The sequence below is a fragment of the Salmo trutta genome, chromosome 14 (genome assembly GCF_901001165.1).
Source record: "Salmo trutta chromosome 14, fSalTru1.1, whole genome shotgun sequence".
Taxonomy (NCBI): domain Eukaryota; kingdom Metazoa; phylum Chordata; class Actinopteri; order Salmoniformes; family Salmonidae; genus Salmo; species Salmo trutta.
The window spans coordinates 24621372-24642877 of NC_042970.1; the positions used below are offsets into that span (position 1 = coordinate 24621372).

The 21506-nt window shown below is 43.6% G+C and overlaps 1 protein-coding gene across 7 annotated transcripts in view; it reads left to right on the plus strand.

Annotated features, from left to right (window-relative positions):
• Positions 1 to 250: 250 nt before the first annotated feature.
• The window catches only part of cadpsa (Ca2+-dependent activator protein for secretion a), a 162760-nt gene continuing 141504 nt past the window's right edge, over positions 251 to 21506 (plus strand). For 5 of the 7 annotated variants that reach the window (XM_029774989.1, XM_029774987.1, XM_029774988.1 and 2 more), the window contains exon 1: positions 541 to 1059. In XM_029774989.1, the coding sequence (XP_029630849.1) occupies positions 721 to 1059 (339 nt within the window). In that variant the 5' untranslated portion in view covers positions 541 to 720. Of the gene's footprint in view, positions 410 to 539; positions 1060 to 21506 lie in introns of those variants that run through there. The other 2 variants (XM_029774986.1, XM_029774992.1) reach the window with 2 other exon arrangements.

Genomic DNA, 21506 nt, shown 5'->3' on the forward strand with positions numbered 1-21506 from the left:
ATAGTCGATTAAATCATACACTTCAAGTCTGACTATTGACTATTCCACGTATCAAATTCAGAATAGGGCAACAAGTGGAGTTTGGTGGAAATAATAGTGAATATGGGGAATAAATACAAAATGATGTGGGAAAAGGCATAATTGGTGAGAATCTCCATTGGAGATGTCTCAGATCATCAGGTGGATGTAGTAAATTGGTTGTCGCGTCAACTGCGCTCCCACCGCCCGCTATAATTCGCCTTTATATTCAGAACCATGGTCAGTTCCCGGTACGTTCCCCATCCGCGCGTTGCTTAGCAGGCTACTGAAAAGCGTTCTTTATCGTCTTTCATCCGACCCCACCCCTTCTCATAGCATCCTAGCAAATTCCCGGCGGTGACTGGAGAGTTAAACGCTGAAAACTCGCAGGGTAAGCAACGACACATGTATTTTGTTCGATTTCAATAGCTTTTTGTGCAGAGTTTTACCAGCCTAGGCCTACTCTCTTTCTACATCAGTCTTGGGCTTTCGTAATTCCTCTCAACTGAGATTTCCTGGTTTACATCGAGTTTCAGTATTTTTTTCTACTCATCCCCCCCTCTCCCCTCTAGCGTTGCCAATGCAACACAGATAGCAGCTGTCTCTGAACACTGTCGTTCTTGGAAAACCTGTGGCACTGAGAGTCTTTTTGGTCTCCGCTTTCTCACTCTGTTTAGATAGTCTCCATCCAAGACCACCAACATGTTGGACCCATCTTCCAGTGAGGAGGAAGCGGATGAGATGGTAGAAGAAGAACGCAAAGAGGTGTCGGCACCAAATACCGGGGGCGCACGGGTGTCACCCAGCCGGACCACCGAGAGTTCTGGTGGGCTCCAGCCCTCGAGCCGGGGAAGCAGTGCTCGCCCATCCAGCCCCAGCCCCTCGGTGGCCAGCGATAAGGAGAAAGATGATCTGGAAAAGATGCAGAGGGAGGAGGAAGAGCGAAAGAAGAGGCTCCAGCTCTATGTCTTTGTAATGCGCTGCATTGCCTACCCTTTTAATGCCAAGCAACCGACCGACATGGCCAGACGACAGCAGAAGGTAAGACCACTGTAAATAATAAACACACAACAGTGACTACATACTTTTTACAAGTAATTAAAATATATCCTATACTGTAGTATATCATGAAACTAGTTGCCTGTCTTCTGGCATGGGATTAATGGTAGGGTAGTCATTATTAGAAGGGAACCACCCATGCATAATGTTAACTAATAGAGCATTGATGATGGGGTGGAATTTGAGTACAGCCCCCACTCTTCTGATACTGGTGTTGGAAAGAAGCAGGCCCAGTAAAGGCATATTTCAATAGCAGCAAAACTACATCAGTGACATGTCTACCAGTTGCACAGTCACATAGTTTCCTTAAAGTGCATCTCCTGTTGAAATGTAGTCTAATTCAATCACAAGGAAGTGCCATATAGCTGTAAATATAGTGGGCTTTGTGTTTGTGGGTAATTTAAAGTGCCACCTTCATCTCACCCACTGCCTGTCAGTGACTCTGCTCTGGTGCCCTGCCCATTGTAGTAGCACTTCCATAAATCTAGCCTCCAGGGAGCATAATCATCCTTCTGTTCCTACATGAATCAAGTAAAGCTTGTAAGGCTTTTGCACGAACGACCTCTAACACCAGATTAATTGCTAATTTCACAGAGTAGCATTTGTATTGTTGTCTACAGGAAATGTGCTGTAGGCCGATATTTCATATGACAGATGAATTTTCCACTGCATCCAGTACATTATAAAATGTAGCCTAGTCATGGTCAAGAAAATTCACACACACACCTGCAGGTGGAAACCTATTGGTCATGTAGAGCTTTGATCTAAGCTACCTGAATAGTAATGTGCCCAGCTCCAGGAGATATTACAATCACATCAGCCACATTTACATACTGTATTAGCTTTACATTTTTCAGCATGAATAACATTGTCCATCTCCCAAATAATTAAAATGTATAGACTGGCTTAATTCAAGTAGATGTTTTTGCTAAAAGTAACATTATTTCCTCCTCTCAAAGCCCTTAAACTTAAAATGAGTAACATGTCCATCTAAAATCCCAGCCAGTGGGCAACATATGAGGCCATTTTTAATACATGCAGATTGAATCAGATTTTTTTTAATGCAGCGGCCATTGTGGTTGGTGAAGTCAGAGATGGACTTAATAAATCTAATCAAATAACATTTTATTGGTCATATACACATGGTTAGCCTATGTCATTGCGAGTGTAGCAAAATGCTTGTACTTCTAGTTCTGACGCAGTAATATCGCACAGTAATCTAACAATTCTACAACAACTATCTAATACACACCAATCTAAGTAAAGGGATGGAATAAGAATATATACATATAAATATATGGATGAGCGATGACCGAGTGGCATAGGCAAGATGCAATAGATGGTATAAAATACAGTATATAAACTCAGCAAAAAAAGAAACGTCCCTTTTTCAGGACCCTGTCTTTCAAAGATAATTCATAAAAATCCAAATAACTTCATATCTTCATTGTAAAGGGTTTAAACACAGTTTCTCATGCTTGTTCAATGAACCATAAACAATTAATGAACATGCACCTGTGGAATGGTTGTTAAGACACTAACAGCTTACAGACGGTAGGCAATTAAGGTCACAGTTATGAAAACTTAGGACACTAAAGAGGCCTTTCTACTGACTCTGAAAGATGCCCAGGGTCCCTGCTCATCTGCGTGAATGTGCCTTAGGCATGTTGCAAGGAGGCATGAGGACTGCAGATATGGCCAGCACTACAGGGAGACAGGACGGACAGCTGATTGTCCTCGCAGTGGCAGACCACGTGTAACAACAGCTGCACAGGTACAGGTTGGCAACAACAACTGCCTGAGTTACACCAGGAATGCACAATCCCTCCATCAGTGCTCAGACTGTCCGCAATAGGCTGAGAGAGGCTGGACTGAGGGCTTGTAGGCCTGTTGTTAGGCAGGTCCTCACCAGACATCATTGGCAACAATGGGCACAAACCCACTGTCGCTGGACCAGACAGGACTGGCAAAAAGTGCTCTTCACTGACAAGTCGCAGTTTTGTCTCACCAAAGGTGATGGTCGGATTTGCGTTACGTCGAAGGAAAGAGCAATACACTGAGGCCTGTACTCTGGAGCTGGATCGATTTGGAGGTGGAGGGTCCGTCATGGTCTGGGGTGGTGTGTCACAGCATCATCGGACTGAGCTTGTTGTCATTACAGGCAATCTCAACGCTGTGTGTAACAGGGAAGACATCCTCCTCCTTCATGTGGTACCCTTCCTGCAGGCTCATCCTGACATGACCCTCCAGCATGACAATGCCACCAACCATACTGCTCGTTCTGTGCATGATTGGCTGCAAAACAGGAATGTCAGTGTTCTGCCATGGCCAGCGAAGAGCCCGGATCTCAATCCCATTTAGCACGTCAGGGACCTGTTGGATCGGAGGGTGAGGGTTAGAACCATTCCCCCCAGAATTGTCCGGAAACTTGCAGGTGCCTTGGTGGAAGAGTGGGGTAACATCTTACAGTAAGAACTGGCAGATCTGGTGCAGTCCATGAGGAGGCGATGCACTGTAGTACTTAATGCAGCTGGTGGCCACACCAGCTACTGACTGTTACTTTTGATTTTGACCCCCCCCCCGCCTTTATTCAGGGACACATTATTCCATGTCTGTGGAACTTATTCAGTTTGTGTCTCAGTTGATGAATCTTGTTATGTTCATACACATATTTGCACATGTTAAGTTTGCTGAAAAGAAACGCAGTTGACAGTGAGAAGACATTTCTTTTTTTGCTGAGTTTACATATGAGATGAGTAATGCAAGATATGTAAACATTTTTAAAGTGACTAATGATCCATTTAGTGGCCAATGATTTCAAGTCTGTATGTAGGTAGCAGTCTCTCTGTGTTATTGATGGCTGTTCAACAGTCTGATGGTCTTGAGATAGAAGCTGTTTTTTAGTCTCTAGGTCCCAGCTTTGATGCACCTGTACTGTCCTCGCCTACTGGATGGTAGCGGGGTGATTAGGCAGTGGCTCGGGTGGTTGTTGTCCTTGACGTTGGGTGCTGTAGGTGTCCTGGAGGGCAGGTAGTTTGCCCCCGATGATGCGTTGTGCAGACCGGACCACCTTCTGCAGAGCCTTGCGGTTGTGGGCGGTGATATAGCCCTACAGGATGCTTTCAATTAAGCATCTGTAAAGGTTTGTGAGGGTTTTAGGTGACAAGCCACATTTGTTCAGCGTCCTGAGGTTGAAGAGGCGCTGTTGCGTCTTCTCCACCACACTGTCTGTGTGGGTGGACCATTTCAGTTTGTCCGTAATGTGTATGCCGAGGAACTTAACTTTTCTACCTTCTCCACTGCTGTCCCGTCAATGTGGATAGGGGGGTGCTCCCTCTGCTGTTTCCTGATGTCCACGATAATCTCCTTAGTTTTGTTGACATTGAGTGCGAGGTTGTTTTCCTGACACCACACTCCGAGTGCCCTCACCTCCTCCCTGTAGGCTGTCTCGTCGTTGTTGGTAATCAAGCCCACTACTGTTGTGTCGTGTTCAAACCTGATGATTGAGTTGGAGGAGTGCATGGCCATTCAATCATGGGTGAACAGGGAATACAGGAGGGGGCTCAGCACGCAACCTTGTGGGGCCCCAGTGTTTAGATGTTGTTTCCTACCTTCGCGACCTGGCAGTGTGATGGCGAATGCATCTTCTGTGGACCTATTGGGGCGGTATACAAATTGAAGTGGGTCTAGGGTGGCAGGTAAGTTGATATGATCCTTGACTAGTCTAGGGTGGCAGGTAAGGTGATATGATCCTTGACTAGTTTCTCAAAGCACTTCATGATGACAGAAGTGAGTGCTACGGGGCGATAGTCATTTATTTCAGTTACCTTTGCCTTCTTGGTTACAGGAACAATGGTAGCCATCTTGAAGCATGTGGGAACAGCAGACTGGGATAGTGAGAGATTGAATATGTCCGTAACCACACCAGCCAGCTGGTCTATGCATGCTCTAAGGACGCGGCAAGGGATGCCTTCTGGGCCGGAGCCTTGCAAGGGTTAACACGTTTAAATGTCTTACTCACGTCGGTCACGGAGAAGGAGAGGGAGGGCCCGCTGTCCTTGGTAGCGGGCCGTGTCGGTGGCACTGTGTTATCCTCAAAGCGGGTAAAGAAGGTGTTTAGTTTGTCTGGAAGCAAGATGTCGGTGTCCGTGATGTGGCTGGTTTTCTTTTTGTAGTCCATGATTGCCTGTAGACCCTGCCACATACGTCTCGTGACTGAGCCGTTGAATTGCGACTCCACTTTGTCCCTATACCGACATTTTGCTTGTTTGATTGCCTTGCGGAGGGAATAACTACACTGTTTGTATTCGGCCATATTCCCAGTCATCTTTCCATGGTTAAATCCGGTCGTCGCGCTTTCAGTTTTGCCAAATGCTGCCATCTATCCACGGTTTCTGGTTAGTGTAGGTTTTAATAGTCACAGTAGGTACAACATCTCCAATGCACTTCCTTATAAACTCACTCACTGAATCCGCGTATAAATCAATATTATTCTCTGAGGCTGCCCGGAACATTTCCCAGTCTGCGTAATCAAAACAATCTTGAAGCTTGGATTTCGATTGGTCAGACTAGCGTTGAATAGTTCTTGTCACGGGTACATCCTGTTTGAGTTTCTGCCTATAGAACTGGAGGAGCTAAATGGAATCATGGTCAGATTTACTGAAGGGAGGGTGTGGGAGGGCCTTGTATGCATCACGGAAGCTAGAGTAGCAGTGATCTAGTGTATTGGCCGCACGAGTGCAACAATCATTATGCTGATAGAATTTAGCTAGTCTTGTTCTCAAATTTGCTTTGTTAAAATCCCCAGCTATAATAAATGCAGCCTCCGGATATATGGTTTCCAGTTTGCATAGAGTCCAGGGAAGTTCCTTGAGGGCCGTCGGGCTATCGGCTTGAGGGGGGATATACACATCTGTGACAACAATCGGCAAGAATTCTCTTGGGAGATAATATGGTCAGCATTTTATTGTGAGGAATTCTGGGTCAGGTGAACAAATGGACTTGAGTTCATGGATGTTGTTACGATTACACCATGAGTTGTTAATCTTCCCAGAAGGATGTTTATTTCTGTCGGCGCGACGCATAAAGAATCCCGGTGGCTGTACCAACTACGACAACATATCCTGAGAGAGCCATGTTTCCATGAAAGGGAGTATGTTACAATCCCTGATTTCTCTCTGAAAGGTAACCCTTGCCCTAATTTTGTCTACCTTAATATCTAGAGACTGGACTTTGGTGAGTAATATACTCGGAAGCGGTTAGCGGTGTGTGTAACAGTATAGCTTCCGTCCCTCTCCTCGCCCCAACCTGGGCTTGAACCAGGGACCCTCTGCGCACATCAACAACCGACACCCCACGAAGCATCGTTACCCATCGCGCCACAAAAGCCGCGGCCCTTGCAATGCAAGGGGAACAACCACTTCAGGTCTCAGAGCGAGTGACATCACTGATTGAAACGCTATTAGCGCACACCACCGCTAACTAACTAGCCATTTCACATCGGTTACACTCACCCCCCTTTTGACCTCCTCCTTTTCCGCAGCAACCAATGATCCGGGTCAACAGCATCAATGTAACAGTGTAGGTTCCGTCCCTCTCTTCGCCCCAACCTGGGCTATTAGCGCGCACCCCGCTAACTAACTAGCCATTTCACATCGGTTACATGTGCACACCTCCGAAGTCTGACCAGGAGGCCGCTCCGTCTACCTCTTCTGCGGCTACGTTGTTTTGGGTCGGCCTCTGGGATCAGATGAAATGCCCTGGGTGGTGGTGCAAACAAAGGATCCGCTTCGGGAAAGTTATATTCCTGGTCATAATGTTGGTAACTTGATGTCACTCTGATATCCAATAGTTATTCCCGGCTGTATGTAATAACACTTAAGATTTTCTGGGCTAACAATGTAAGAAATAATACATAAAAAAACAAAATACTGCATAGTTTCTAAAGGACTAGAAGCGAGGCAACCCTCTCTATCGGCGCCATCTTGCTACTCTATCTTGCTACAGACTATTACAGGAAGATTTTCTGAGGTTTCTTTACCTCGGAGTGACCTGTTATCTGATCCCCTTAATATGAAGGTGTTTCCTTTTTGTTCTTCATGGAATAGAATTATATTATTCCTCCTAGCCTATACTAGGCTTCCACAATTAATGGACTCGGCTTACGCTGTTGGTTAGTGATGACAAGTATGAGTAGGCCTATTTATTATCGTCGTCGTAAGGGCATCTTGTGTCAGTATATTAGGGATGGGCAACCCAGTGCTTGGATGGCAGAGTGTCTGCTGGTTTTTGTTACTACCTTCAAACTGGACATTATGATATTTCCATGACAGGGGGTAGAGAAAACCAGCAGATACTGGGGCTCCTGAGATTACAGTTGTCCATCCGGAATACTCCAAGGAAGGCTTTGCAGGTGCTGATTTCTCATGGTGACAACATGTTATGATCCTTTTCTCACATGATGAAATACACCAGACAATTTGGCATTCTTTAGTGAGTGTCATGAAACATACACCATGCAGTCTGATGGGTGGTTCTTGTTAGCAGACATTTTGTGGAGATGAGGGTTCACTCTCCTGGGATAAGTTGTCAAACTGGTTAGTCTTGCTCCATTTAGAAACTATCTTTGTCACATTACAATAACGACTAATGTTGAGTGAATGGATGCATGGTGGCCCATGTCAAACAGTGGCCCACCATAAAATAGAAGGCACTTAATTACTGCTCTTGATCCTTTACTTGATGAGCTGACGATTGTACCGTATCTGGGGTGTGACCTTGTCCTGTCTGACCCATTAAAGTCATGCTGAGCTGATCTTTTAAATGCTACTGTAGGAGATAGCCATATACTTACAGTTTTTGCCCTAATGGTAGTTGGCATTGGCTCGTGAAACTTCCTCTAACTTCCTTCACACTGGACACAGAGACAAACATGGTATCCACAAGTTCATCTTACTCTGGGGAAGTACAGTGCCTTCAAAAAGTATTCACACTCCTTGACTATTTCCACATTTTGTTGTGTTACAGGCTGCATTTAAATGAATTCAATTGAGATTTTGTGTCACTGGCCTACACACAATACCCCATTATGTCACAGTGGAATTATGTTTTTACAACATTTTACAAATTCATTACAAATTAAAGCTGAAATGTCTTGAGTCAATAAGTATTCAACCCCTTTGTTATGGCAAGCCTAAATAAGTTCAGAAGTAAACATTTGCTTAAAAAGTCACATAATAAATTGCATGGACTCACTCTGTGTGCAATAATAGTGTTTAACATGATTTTTGAATGACTACCTCATCTCTGTACCCCACACACAATTATCTGTGCAGTCCCTCAGTCGAACAGTGAATTTCAAATACAGATTCAACCACAAAGTCCAAGGAGGTCTTTCAATGCCTTCCAAAGCAGGGCACCTATTGATGGATGGGCAAAAATAAAAAAGCTGACATTGAATATCCCTTTGAGCATGGTGAAGTTATTAATTGGTCCCGTGTGGCTCAGTTGGTAGAGCATGGTGTTTGCACGCCAGGGTTGTGGGTTCGACCAGTACGGGAAAAAATGTATGAAATGTATGCATTCACTACTGTAAGTCGCTCTGGATAAGAGCGTCTGCTAAATGACTAAAATGTAAATGTAAAATGTAAATTACACTTTGGATGGTGTATCAATACACCCAGTCACTACAAAGATACTGAACTTAGTTGCCAGAGAGGAAGGATACCGCTCAGGAATTTCACCACAAGGCCAATGGTGACTTTAAAACAGTTACAGAGTTTAATGGCTGTGATAGGAGAAAACTGAGGATGGATCAACAACATTATAGTTACTCCACAATACTAACTTAATTGAGAGAATGAAAAGAAAGAAGCACATACATAATAACTAAATATTCCAAAACATGCATCCTGTTTGCAACAAGGCACTAAATTAATACTGCAAAAAAATGGCAAAGCAATTTACTTTTTGTCCTGAAAAGAAAGTGTTGTGTTTGGGGCAAATACAACACATTACTGAGTACCACTCTCCATATTTTTAAGCTTAGTGGTGGCTGCATAATGTTATGGGTATGCTTGTAATCGTTAAGGACTGGGGAGTTTTTCAAGATAAAAAATAAGTGGAATGGAGCTAAGCACAGCAAAATCCTAGAGGAAAACCTAGTTCAGTCTGCTTTCCACCAGACACTGGGAGATTAATTCACCTTTCAGCAGGACAATAACCTGAAACACAAGGCCAAATATACACTGGAGTTGCTTACCTAGACAACATTAATGTTTCTGAGACTTACCCAGAAAGACTCACATCTGTAATCACTGACAAAGGTGAATCTAACATGTATTGACTCAGGGCTGTGAATACTTATGTAAATGAGATGTTTCTGTATTTCATTTTCAATAAATTTGCAATCATTTCTCAAAACATGTTTTCACTTTGTCATTATGGAGTATTGTGTGTAGATGGGTGAAGAAAAAATATTTAATCAATTTTGAATTCATGCTGTAACACAACAACAGGTGGAATAAGACAAAGGGTATGAATACTTTCTGAACACACTGTAGATAAAGGGCCTCATTGCCAAAATCACGAAGTATCCCTTTAAAATTAATCTCACAATACCCTCTTACATTCCACATTATTAAAAACAGAGCTAAAGGCACATCTAAGGTCTTTGTTGGATCGGTCTCAGAAAAACGTTATTTCTCCTAGACTAATTTGCGTCTTTATCTGGTTTATTTTCATGCAATCTTTGGGGTTTGCTCCATTAGACCATTATGGGGGGATGTAGGCTCACCTTTCTCTCTCATCGTTTACTGTTATTGTGTACACAGACAGTTACGTCACATGTCAGTATATGTGATTGCTATTGTCTGCTCTCAAGTCCCACCCTGAGCAGATTGAATGGAATCTAAGCTAGAAACAAGACAGTTCATTTGCCTTCTCTCTTTAGGGTTCTCAGGGGACCTAGCTTGAGATAGTCTGTGAATGTAAGCCTTGCTGTGGTTCTCAGTTTGAAACAGTATGTGTGTTAAGGTCACACACACTCAGTAAGTGGATGTTATTGCAACAGTAGAGAAGACTCCCTCATTGTGAGTTTAGGCTTAGCCTTTACTATCACTTGAACCTGATTGGCTAGCTCAGACTGAGAAAAGTGTATCTTTATCATTACAATGTCTTCTCACTCTCATAATTCTCTCACATGGATGTAGATCTCTATCTCCCCTCTCATATTCCCTGTATTCTTCTCTCCTTTCTGTCTGATTGTATCTCCTCCCTCCCTCCTATTCTCTGTCTCAGGCCCCCCCTTCTCCTTTCCTGTCTCTCTCTCTTTTCCTATCTCTTCCTCTCGCTCGCTCGCTCGCTCTCTCTCTGTCTTTCAGTGAGCCTTCAGCCTGGAATTGTAGCTAATTTCCTCCCAGCAGTCGATATACCTCAAAGGCCTCTATGACAGTGATTGTATCCGTCATCAAGTTCTTTACTCAATGTTTTGACTGGATGCTTGTCCATATGACTCCTTTTCTCACTTTCCCTCAAATACCACAGTGAAAATGTGGACTTATTAAAATGAGAAAATTAGCAGCTGTTGTGTTAGTGGGGGCTATATTGCTTAGGCAAAACAAACATCTTGGCCTTTTTAGATATGAAGTGATTTTCATAGTGATATATTATTTGAAACCTGTTTCCTGAAAACATGTTTTCTAATTAAACAGGAGCCTGGGAAGGCCAATGATCTAAAATGAAATATGTTAACTGGCTCTGTTGTTTCAACCACTTCTCAAAAATATTGTATGCCATACCAATTGTTGAAAACACAGGCAACATTTGAACGCAGAAGGCGCTGCAGTATGGTAACAACCTCCTGCTCCCTATTGTCTTTTATTTATTCCCCATTCTCTCCTAAGCCTTACTAAGATTATTACACAAAGGTGAGGCTGAGGCGGTACAGTAGCACAATCAGGCCATCTGTCCTCTTTTCCACCTCATAGGCCTGGATGAAACCAGTCCAACACCTCTGCACCGCAACCCTGCTTTTCTCCTCTCCTCTGCTCCTCTCCTCCCCTCCTCTACCATTCCCTCACTCCATCTCCCTTTCTCTCCTTCACTCTTCTCTACTTCTCCTCTACCATTCCCCCACTTTTCTCCTTGCTTTTCTCCTCTGCTTCTCCTCTACCCTGCTCCTTGCCTTCTGCGTATCTCCCCCATCCCTTTGTTCTGCTTATCTTCACTGCTCATCACCCCTGCTTCTCTCATCCACTTTCCTCTTCCATCTCTCTGTTGCTCCTTTCCCCAAATTCTATTTCCCATCTCCCTTCTCTCTTTAGGAGCCTCCAGAGTGGCAGGGCTTTGGATACAAATCTGTCAGAGTAACAGATACACAGGGTTACACACAACAAGGATTCCCTTTTAATATTGTCACCTCTTTGATGAGCCGACACCTTTATCCATGGATACTTACTCTGTCTGCTTTAATAAGCAATATGTCTTTGTCTCCGCTCAGCCACCTACTCTGAGGTGTATGAGACAGGTAACGGGGCAGAGTTACAACCTCCCCTCCTCTCGTGTTAAGTGGGATACTGCCTCGGTGAAGAGAAAGTCTGCTGCTTTGCTCTACTCGGTGTCATGACGTGGCCCTTTCTGGGTAAAGATCGTGGCATCTCTCTCTCTCTCTCTCACTCTCTCACTCACTCACTCACTCACTCACTCAGGTTCTGTTATCTCAGGCTGTAAATTCCTGGCGGAGACTCTCTCCCCCTGGCCATGCAGAAAGAGACACATAGAGAGAATAAAGGATTTCACATGGCAAACTCATAAATCCCCAAATGGGGATTTGACCCAAAATGTCCAGTTGTGGGAATGGTCCGTGGACACTTAAGGGACGGGTATGACAAAACCTTTTAATGTGAAAGACTTGTATTCCCTTTCAAGTTTTTAACGAAGTCATTGGCCCGCCCCCGTGAGCACAGACATCATCTGGCATCATGGCACAGCCCTTTTCTACTGTTATGAATAAAACCTGAGGAAATGCTCTTCAGACCACAAAAACCTCAGTGTAAGCTAAGGGTGCAATGGTTGTTGAATTCCTAACCATACCACGTGGAGTATTGCCTACACGGTGGGAAATGGTTAAACTCTGAGACTATCGATCCCTACAGAATAAGAGCACATCTTGGATAATAATTACTAGTCTGCAGCTAGAAATTATGTCAAATTGGGATGCGAAGACCGACAACCGCCAAAACATCTATCTATGAGAACATTTCTGAATGGTACTCTGAAGTATCCATTCTAACCATGAAAGACTTTGATCTTCAGGGAAGCAGAGAGAGAGAGAGACTCAGATGAACTCTCCAACAGAAGGACTGACGATTCCAACAGAGATCACGACGACACACTGGGCATAAATATATATTTATTGCAATTATTCCCGAATGAGTGAGAGTTCATGTGCAAAGGATTAGCATTTCAATTAATATAATTATCAACAATTGATCAACAATTTACGACGTTTGGAATGAGACTAACGTGAGGTAAAGAATAATTCATTAATTAGAAGACTAATTGGTCACATATTAAAATATCTGAAGAGTTATATTAGGAAAATTATAACTTTGTAATCTGAAGATTTTCCTTGGTGCCCCGACTTCCTAGTTAATTACATTTTACCGACATCGGTATTTGTCTGAGTTCAGAGGAACGCAGCGTGCAAGAAACAAAAGACTGTTAAACAGCAGTATGAGTTCTATTATCTCTTCACCATCCAAAGCTAGACCAATAAAACTACAGAGACGAGGGCTGAAGGGGGGTCTTTTTCATTTAGCATTAGCACAGGCGCCTCTACATTGACAGCTAACTGTGATGCAAATATGCTCAGCTACTCCCTGTACTGATGGAGGGAAATAGAGGTGCAATGATGGAGGAGTGATACAGAGGATAGATTTAGTAGACCTGCTTCAAAATTGGCAATGAAATGTATTCTTTTGGAGAGAAATAATGGCTTTTATGGCTTTCTTAGACACCAGGAGTGAGTGGTGTACAGTTGGGTACATGAGAGTTTCAGAAATGTATCAAATCTATACTTGTATTTGACATGAAAATATGAGAATAGCTCATTTATGTACATTGTGTATACAACACCAGGCAATAATAGAACAGAATATTTGAGTTATGTCATCAAAGGCAGACCTTGCATGTTTTAGTGAGTAAACACACAGTCCAGGGCCATTCTCTTGTGTGATATGGAAATCTAGCGTATGGTTTTGTGTGCAATGGAAGGGTCACGGCGCTCACGTTCTCCTTGCACTCTAACAGCTTTGTGTTGCAAAACTGGTTCAATAGTTCCCTGCTTAATTCATGATGACATGGTGTAAGCACCTAATGATGCCATGTCAGGTTTCCTACTGTGCAGCCAGTCCATGAGTACTGTATCCTCGCCAGGGTCTGTACACACATTTAACGCATGCACACACATGTGCGCAGGCACATGTACACAACGCACATGTACAATGCACCCACACATACTACACACATGCACTACACTTCCTGTCTTGGACACATACACTTATACAGACACATGGTAGTAAGAGTAATCAGTGCAGTCAGTCGCTGTGAACACTCGAACACAAAGCCTGATCAATTATAGCTGTAATGGTGGGTGCCTGCGACACCCACAGAACGGGTATGTCAAGACCAAAGGCGCACGTTATTAGCCTAATCCCCCACCACGAGCTCAGATGTTGCAGACGTATAGCTGTGTTTTATTATTCTAAAATGTTACACTATGTGCCGTGCTATTCCGTGCTGTATGTTGTTTGTATTGTTGAATGCCATTTTCAAAGGGTGTGTTTTCTGTTGGTGGTGCTTGATTTATCTGCGAAGGCGTTTCTTGTGTTTCCACACTTCAATGTCTCGCTGTATAGATGGATTACGGTAGTGGAGGTGGCTTGAGCTGTTTAATGTAGGCAATCTGTTCCGTTTTCACTGTCTCTCATAGTTTGGAGACTCCCTCCAACACCGCTATTTTTGGGACATTATCCTTATTCTAACAGTGGGAGCTGAGAGGTAAAATCCTCCATTCCCAGAACCAGCACCTGAGGATAGTAGGGGACTATTGTGTTAGACCAAGCCTAATGGCCAAGAGAGAGCTGGGTTGGACCTGGGGGTGAGGCAATGGCTCATTGGTAATGGACCATAGATTGACACCCCACTGGCCCAAAGCACTCTGGAGAAAGAGAGCTGTGATCAGAGTGGTGCTGTGGGTATTCGGGTTGCCCGTTCCAATACTACTTACAATGCATCCTTCCTGCCTCCCAGTCCCTACCTCAAAGTAATCATTGATCAGACTGGATTGGTTAAAGCTATGATGTGGAACCGTTGATTTCTCGTATCTCATTAGATCAGTGATCACTTCAAGGAAGGGAAGAAGCTAGAATGATGGTTACAAGTGCTCCCTCTACAGAGGGCTTGGCTAGAATAAACCAATCTAATGTTCCTAGCCACAACCCAGTCTTTATGATCGTTCGATTCAGCAGCAATTTGCTCTCATTGTGGAAGGGCAATTCCACAGCAACGGAATTTGTGTTTGTATTTATTATGGATCCCTATTAGCCAAGGCAGCAGCTATATTACATTAAATCAAATCAAATTGTATTGGTCACATACACGTGATTAGCAGATGTTACTGCGGGTGTAGCGAAATGCTTGTGCTTCTAGCTCCGACAGTGCAGTAATATCTAACAAATTACACAACATATACCCAATACACACATCGAAGTACGAATGAATTAAGACTATATATGTATGTCCGAGCATTACATTTCTTAATTAATACATTTTTATTTTAGAGAGGACTGGATTAAGATACAGTAGAATATTATAAAATACAGCACATACATATGAGATGAGTAATGCAAAATATATACACATCATTAAGTGAAAGAGATACCGTAGAACAGTATAGAAAACAGTATATACATATGAGATGAATAATGCCAGATATGTAAACATTATTAAAGTGACTAGTGTTCCATTCCTTAAAGTGGCCAGTGATTTCTAGTCTATGCCTATAGGCAGCAGCCTCTAATGTGCTAGTGATGGGTGTTTAACAGTCTGATGACCTTGAGATAGAAGCTGTTTTTCAGTCTCTCGGTCCCAGCTTTGATGCACCTGTACTGACCTTGCCTTATGGATGATAGTGGGGTGAACAGGCAGTGGCTCAGGTGGTTGTTATCCTTGATGATCTTTTTGACCTTCCTGTGACATCGGGTGCTGTAGGTGTCCTGGAGGGCGGGTCGTTTGCCCCCGGTAATGTGTTGGGAAGACCGCACCACCCTTGCGGTTGTGGGTGGTGATACAGCCCAACAGGATGCTCTCAGTTGTGCATCTGTAAAAGTTTGTGAGGGTTTTGGGTGACAAGCCAAATTTCTTCAGCCTCCTGAGATTTAAGAGGCTCTGTTAAGCCTTCTTCACCACACTGTCTGTGTGGGTGGTCTATTTCAGTTTGTCAGTGATGTGTACGCCAAGGAACTTGAAGCTTTCCACCTTCTCCACTGCGGTCCCATCGATGTAGATGGGGGGTGCACTGTCATGACTGTCCTGATCAGGTCAGGGTACAGGAGACCACCACCCTACAGATTATCTCCCAAACCCCCAACAGAGGAGGAGAGATCTAGGGGTCTGAAGATGTGGGGGTTTTATGACACCTCATGCCCATAATACAGAGAAATTCCTTTGTCCTAACAATGGAGAACTGGCCTCAGAACATTAAACATGCAATAAAGGGACTTTGGAACAATGGTTTCCGTCAGCCACAATGGTGGTTATGACGAAAAGTGGAATATTAAAATGTATGTAACTTTTGTATTTGTTTTTAAAGGTTAAGAGATGACGTTATTATGAAAACATTGTACCTTTAAGAGTTTTCCCAGTATATGCCTGATGTTTATACATTGTACGCTGTTTGGAAAATATCCAAATCAAACAGAATGTTTTGATAAAGATGAAATGTGAAGTTAGTGTCTAAAATCGGATTTTTAGCCAAATCTAAGCCTTGCCCCCTTTACTTGGTCCGCCCAGAGAATTGCCCTAAAGGCTGTTACACCCACTTCTGACCCGAGGGTATAAGACAGGAGAGTGAAGAATTAACATAGAAGACTATTGACCCCAAGCTGCAGCTAAGGTCTAACAAAGTCGACGAACCCCAAAACGAAACACAAGGTTGAAGACAAAGAAATATTTTTCTACACGAGCTACGGACGAGTAGCTGTGTCTAAGCGGGTGAATTCAAGCCGAACCACCCAGCCTCCACTCTCCATTGAATCGTGGTATCGACACCATTCGAGCCGAAGCTGTGAGCTCTGAGCTACAGAGCTGTCTGTCCTCAGAAGACCCCTTTCCGATCAAGGGTGAGGATCAGACCACTTAGCCAAGAAGGACACTGACATCGTGAGGACAACCAGAGAGTTGCGCCGGAGAACTGCGTCATTTAGAAGCCTAAACGACCACGCGGAGCTTCCCACCTGAGACCTCCAACACGTAATTACATCATTATATTCTGACCCATAAGAGCGGCAGTTCGGGGCAAGGCTAATTTTAAATAAGCATGGCTGACAAATGAACCCAAATGTATATTTCTCTCGTGTACTTCCTTTATTTCTCTCTCTTTAAAATCCCCATTTTGGGTAACAAGCGCCATAGTGTGTTGGCCCGTTATACTAAGTCCTAATCAATAGCTAGACTGTGTTTTGTGTATGTGCATTTTTATCATCATTTTAGCTTGCTAGTAAATAAATAATCAACTAAGATTGGTGTGGTAAATTCAGTGGTAAAGCCCGGGTCCGTGCAGATTCCCGGATTATACGACGTTCAGATTATGAGACTGTAGAGGAAACTGATTAATTTAGCGACTGTTGTAATCGATATTCTGATATCCTTTGAGTTAATTTGGGAAATAGAAACTCAATCAAAACAATGTTCCCATGGTGCCCCAGGTTAATGAGTTGATAATTGCTTGATTCATTGCTTAATTCATTTAATTACGTAATTATAAACCGTTAATCATTCGATGAGCAACAGTCGTCACATTAACTAATACAACGTCACGACATATGGCGCCCCGTGTGAGGCATCTAAGATAGGACTAGGCCGCACTGTTGTGTTATTCCATATCAATTGTGTAGCAATATATATACATTCCATTAATAGCTATAGGCAGGACTAGTGCGGGAGAGAAGTGTGTGTGTCGTTCCATTTGACCCAGATACTGGTCGGGAGAGAACGACCCCTGTTGTATATCTGACCAAAGCCAGTGTGAAGGGGGGTCTACTGAATGCTACGAGCTAGGGCATATGTACCAGCCGATGCAGGCATTCTGAGAAATAATACTAGTTGGGCCTAACGTAGTGTTATTTCTGTCGATCGCTTTCAGGAGTGATCTGACTCGGTCATAAGTAATTCCTAGAGCAGAGGACATATGAGCCAGCCATTACGGAAATTAGAGTAGATATATTCGTTTGACCGAAGCGAAGTTATTATCTCTCTACCTCTCGCGTTTGGTAACGGGGAGAGGTTAAGGGTTGAACGTGAGACGTCACCAAGTAAACCGTTCCCTTGTTGGAGGGAACATCCCTTGTGCGGCGAGGGGGAAACCCCGCGCAAGGAAAGCTAAGCATTGCGCCAGATGCTAAGCTAACAAAGGGGAGCAGCCATTTTTGTTTTCCTCTTTGTTCATAGTGAATTCCCGCGTTAGACGGGAATCCTGTGTGATCTCAGCTTGGGCTATCCGTAACCTCTGGCGAAGAAACGCCAGTCATTTTTCGTGAAATAAGTCAGGTTACGCTGTACGATATCTAACCAGTCTCAACTGATTGGATATCACTGTCTCGTTCAATTTAATATACATTAAATTGCTACACTACCTGTGCAGGTTGGTTAGGGGAATAATACACACACGAATGTGCCATAACCAATGAGACATTGTTAAACTGTTCCACGTTAACTTAGATATAGCAACTATTTCAGGTTAATTAAAGCTAATTCCTTTAGCCTATACGGGGTTGACTAATCATTCAAATTGATTAATAGATTAAAGCTGTTTTACCAGCTTAATGGTGTTTAGGTAGACTTTTTAACAGTTTTGTAAAATTCTATTTTCACTGGTACCCTGTCGATTTTAGCTTGTGTTAACAGTGACCTCCGGTGGTGAAGAATCACCAGTAATTATTTTTAAATAATTCAGGTTATGCTGTACGATATCTAACCAGTCTCAACTGATTGGATATCATTGTGTCGTTCAATTTAATATACATTAAATTGCTACACTACCGTTCAGGTTGGTTATTGGAATAATACGCAAACTAATGTGTTCTAACCAATGAGACATAGTTAAACTTTTCAATGTTAACTTAGATATAGCAATTACTTCAGGTTAATTAAAGCTAATTCCTTTAGCCTATACGGGGTTGACTAATCATTCAAATTGATTAATAGATTAAAGCTGTTTTACCAGCTTAATGGTGTTTAGGTAGACTTTTTAACAGTTTTGTAAAATTCTATTTTCACTGGTACCCTGTCGATTTTAGCTTGTGTTAACAGTGACCTCCGGTGGTGAAGAATCACCAGTAATTATTTTTAAATAATTCAGGTTATGCTGTACGATATCTAACCAGTCTCAACTGATTGGATATCATTGTCTCGTTCAATTTAATATACATTAAATTGCTACACTACCGTCCAGGTTGGTTATTGGAATAATACGCAAACTAATGTGTACTAACCCATGAGACATAGTTAAACTTTTCAACGTTAACTTAGAGATAGCAACTCTTTCAGGTGAATTAAAATTAAAATTCCCAAATAGCCGATACAGGTTAGATTTATCATTAAAATCGATTTAATCAATTAAACCTGTTTTGGCAAGTTCAGTAATAACCAACTCACATTACTGACCCAGTCTTGATGATTCACTGACGTTTACAAACTGAGTTAAATCGTGTTTGCAGCCTCCAACTAAAAAACCCAAACATTACGTAAATTGAAATAACTGACAATCATAATAATGAGCAATCCATCAGATGGGTTTCCACCCATTTCCCCTCTAATCAGTGGACCTTCACCCACGGAAAGATTGATCGCGGACCTCAGCAACGATGCAAATCCTAACTATGCCGAGGGGCTGAAAATGTTAGATTTCAATGCCATAAGCGAGAAAAATGCAGACATTGCGACAGACGCTCTTCAAAATAGACCATCAGGCGGAGGCCTTGTGAAGGTTCTCTCCAGTTTAGCCCTCAACTATGCCCACCAGCAGAGATGGACAGTGCACCAGTACCTCAGTGCCCAGCAGAGGCACGAGCAGGAAGCTGGGGAGTTCAAGGTACAGGTGGAGAGAACCAGGGAGCTGGCATCGAAAGCCGAAAAAGATAAGCTACTGCTAGCTGAGGAACTGTGTGTGAGAACAGATAAATTGGAAGATCTGTCTAACACTTATAACAAAGAACGCGAACAAACTCTTGACCAAGTCCGTATTCTAAAAGAACAACTCGGTTTAGCCAAAACTAAATACGATGAAGTCCACGCGAAACTAGATGAATCGGAAGAGCTAGTTAGAAAACGGGGCGAGCAAATTGATGCCCTACAAACGGTTGTGAATGAAACCACTCAAAGCAATAATGCTCTATTCCAAAAGCTGCAGACCAAAGACGATCAGTTAATGAACACAATGACCAAGTTGGAGGACAAAACAGCAGAACTCATTGAAGTCGCTGATTTAATGAAGGATGAGAAAGACCAGGTGAGAAAGTTGGAAAATGTGACCTCTAAACAAAAGGAGGACATCGCATCACTGGATCTCTCACTCCACACTCGCGACCTCTCCCTGCAAACCATGACAGATAAGTATGAGGCCGAGCGAAAAAAGGGCGACACCTACGTGTCGAAAATAAACACCCTCAACTCCCAGGTGGACTCTGCGATGCAGTATAACACCACCCTTAGGTATCATCTGGAGGAACTCCAGAACAGTCACGCGCTATCGCGGGACAACCAAACCAAGCAACCTAGCTCACATCCTGAGCTAAGAGAACGAGGGAATGTAGATGACAGGAGATTTCAGCCTCTTTCTCTTGGCCATTCGGCCCACAGTGAATTGGGGCCTCCTCGCCAACACAACCACAGCTTGACTTTTCCTCTTGGCCTCTCGGCCGACAATTCTCCACGGGAGAGTGCAGATGCTCCCCGCGCACTTGGCGGGGATCGCCTTGACAAAATCGTCAAAAACTTCCGCCTCTTCGACCCCGTTCCGGGAATGCCAAACGTCACTGAGACATTCTTAGCCGACATAGAGGACGCCTTGGATGGCTACCCAAACGCTACGAATGCAGACAGGCTCTATCTTTTGAAGCGAACGTCCAACAGACACGTGACAAGGTTCATCCGTCTACAAGAGCAACACGTGCAAAACGACTATGCTAAACTTGCCACGGTTTTGAAAATAAAATTCAGTGGTTCTGCGACTCGCAAACACGATAGTTCGTTGGCTAACAATATCAGACAAGTTCGAAATGAACACCCACAAGCCTACTATCACCGGCTTCGTTCAGCTTACTTTGGCATGCTCACTGAAACAGGAATGGAAGACCTATTACCGTTCAAACAACTTTTTCTGTCAAACATGTCTCCCAACTTCATTAACTACTTGGGCCCTACTGCCCACGTCGGGTTGCCAATCTCGACGCTCCGAGAGCTGGCAAGCACCGCTTTTGAAGCATCAAAAGCAAGCCGGGCTAAGAGCCCGGACACCTCGACTTTCGAGCTTAGGCGGGAACCATCACTCGAATTAGAAGGGGCTGCATCAGGGACATATGCTGTAAAAGAGGACGATCAAAGGGGGTGGCTACCAAGTAACCACCACCCCGACAACCACCGCCGTAACAATAGCTACGATGAACGTCCCCAATCTAACAGGTCCCGTAGAGATCAACCTAGCCGACATGCCCCTCCGCCTAACTCTCACAAAGGGTCAGGACACAAGGGTAACAAGCGTAACAAGGGCAACAAAGTGTTCAACAATGATTTAAACGCTAACCGAAATGATATAGAAGCTCTGATAAAAGATGTACTGCATCGTAAGAAATTTGAGAAAGAGGACAAGGATAAATCCTCATGACTAGGCGTAAAATCGTTGGAAACCGAGTCCGCCGAAATTCATGCAATTCAAGAGGACGCAAACATTTCCATTACCCCCGCCCCCACTCGAATCCCTGTCCAGGTACCGCCCGTTCTAGACACAAGCCCGCAGGTTTTGTCTACAGACTTGGACACGGAGGTGGAGATGCACGAGATAAGCAGCTTTGTAACAGATGATTCCTCTACCATTCCGATAGAGGACCCACTGGGTCACGTAGGTAACTTATCTGTCTTGGAAATCGACGCAG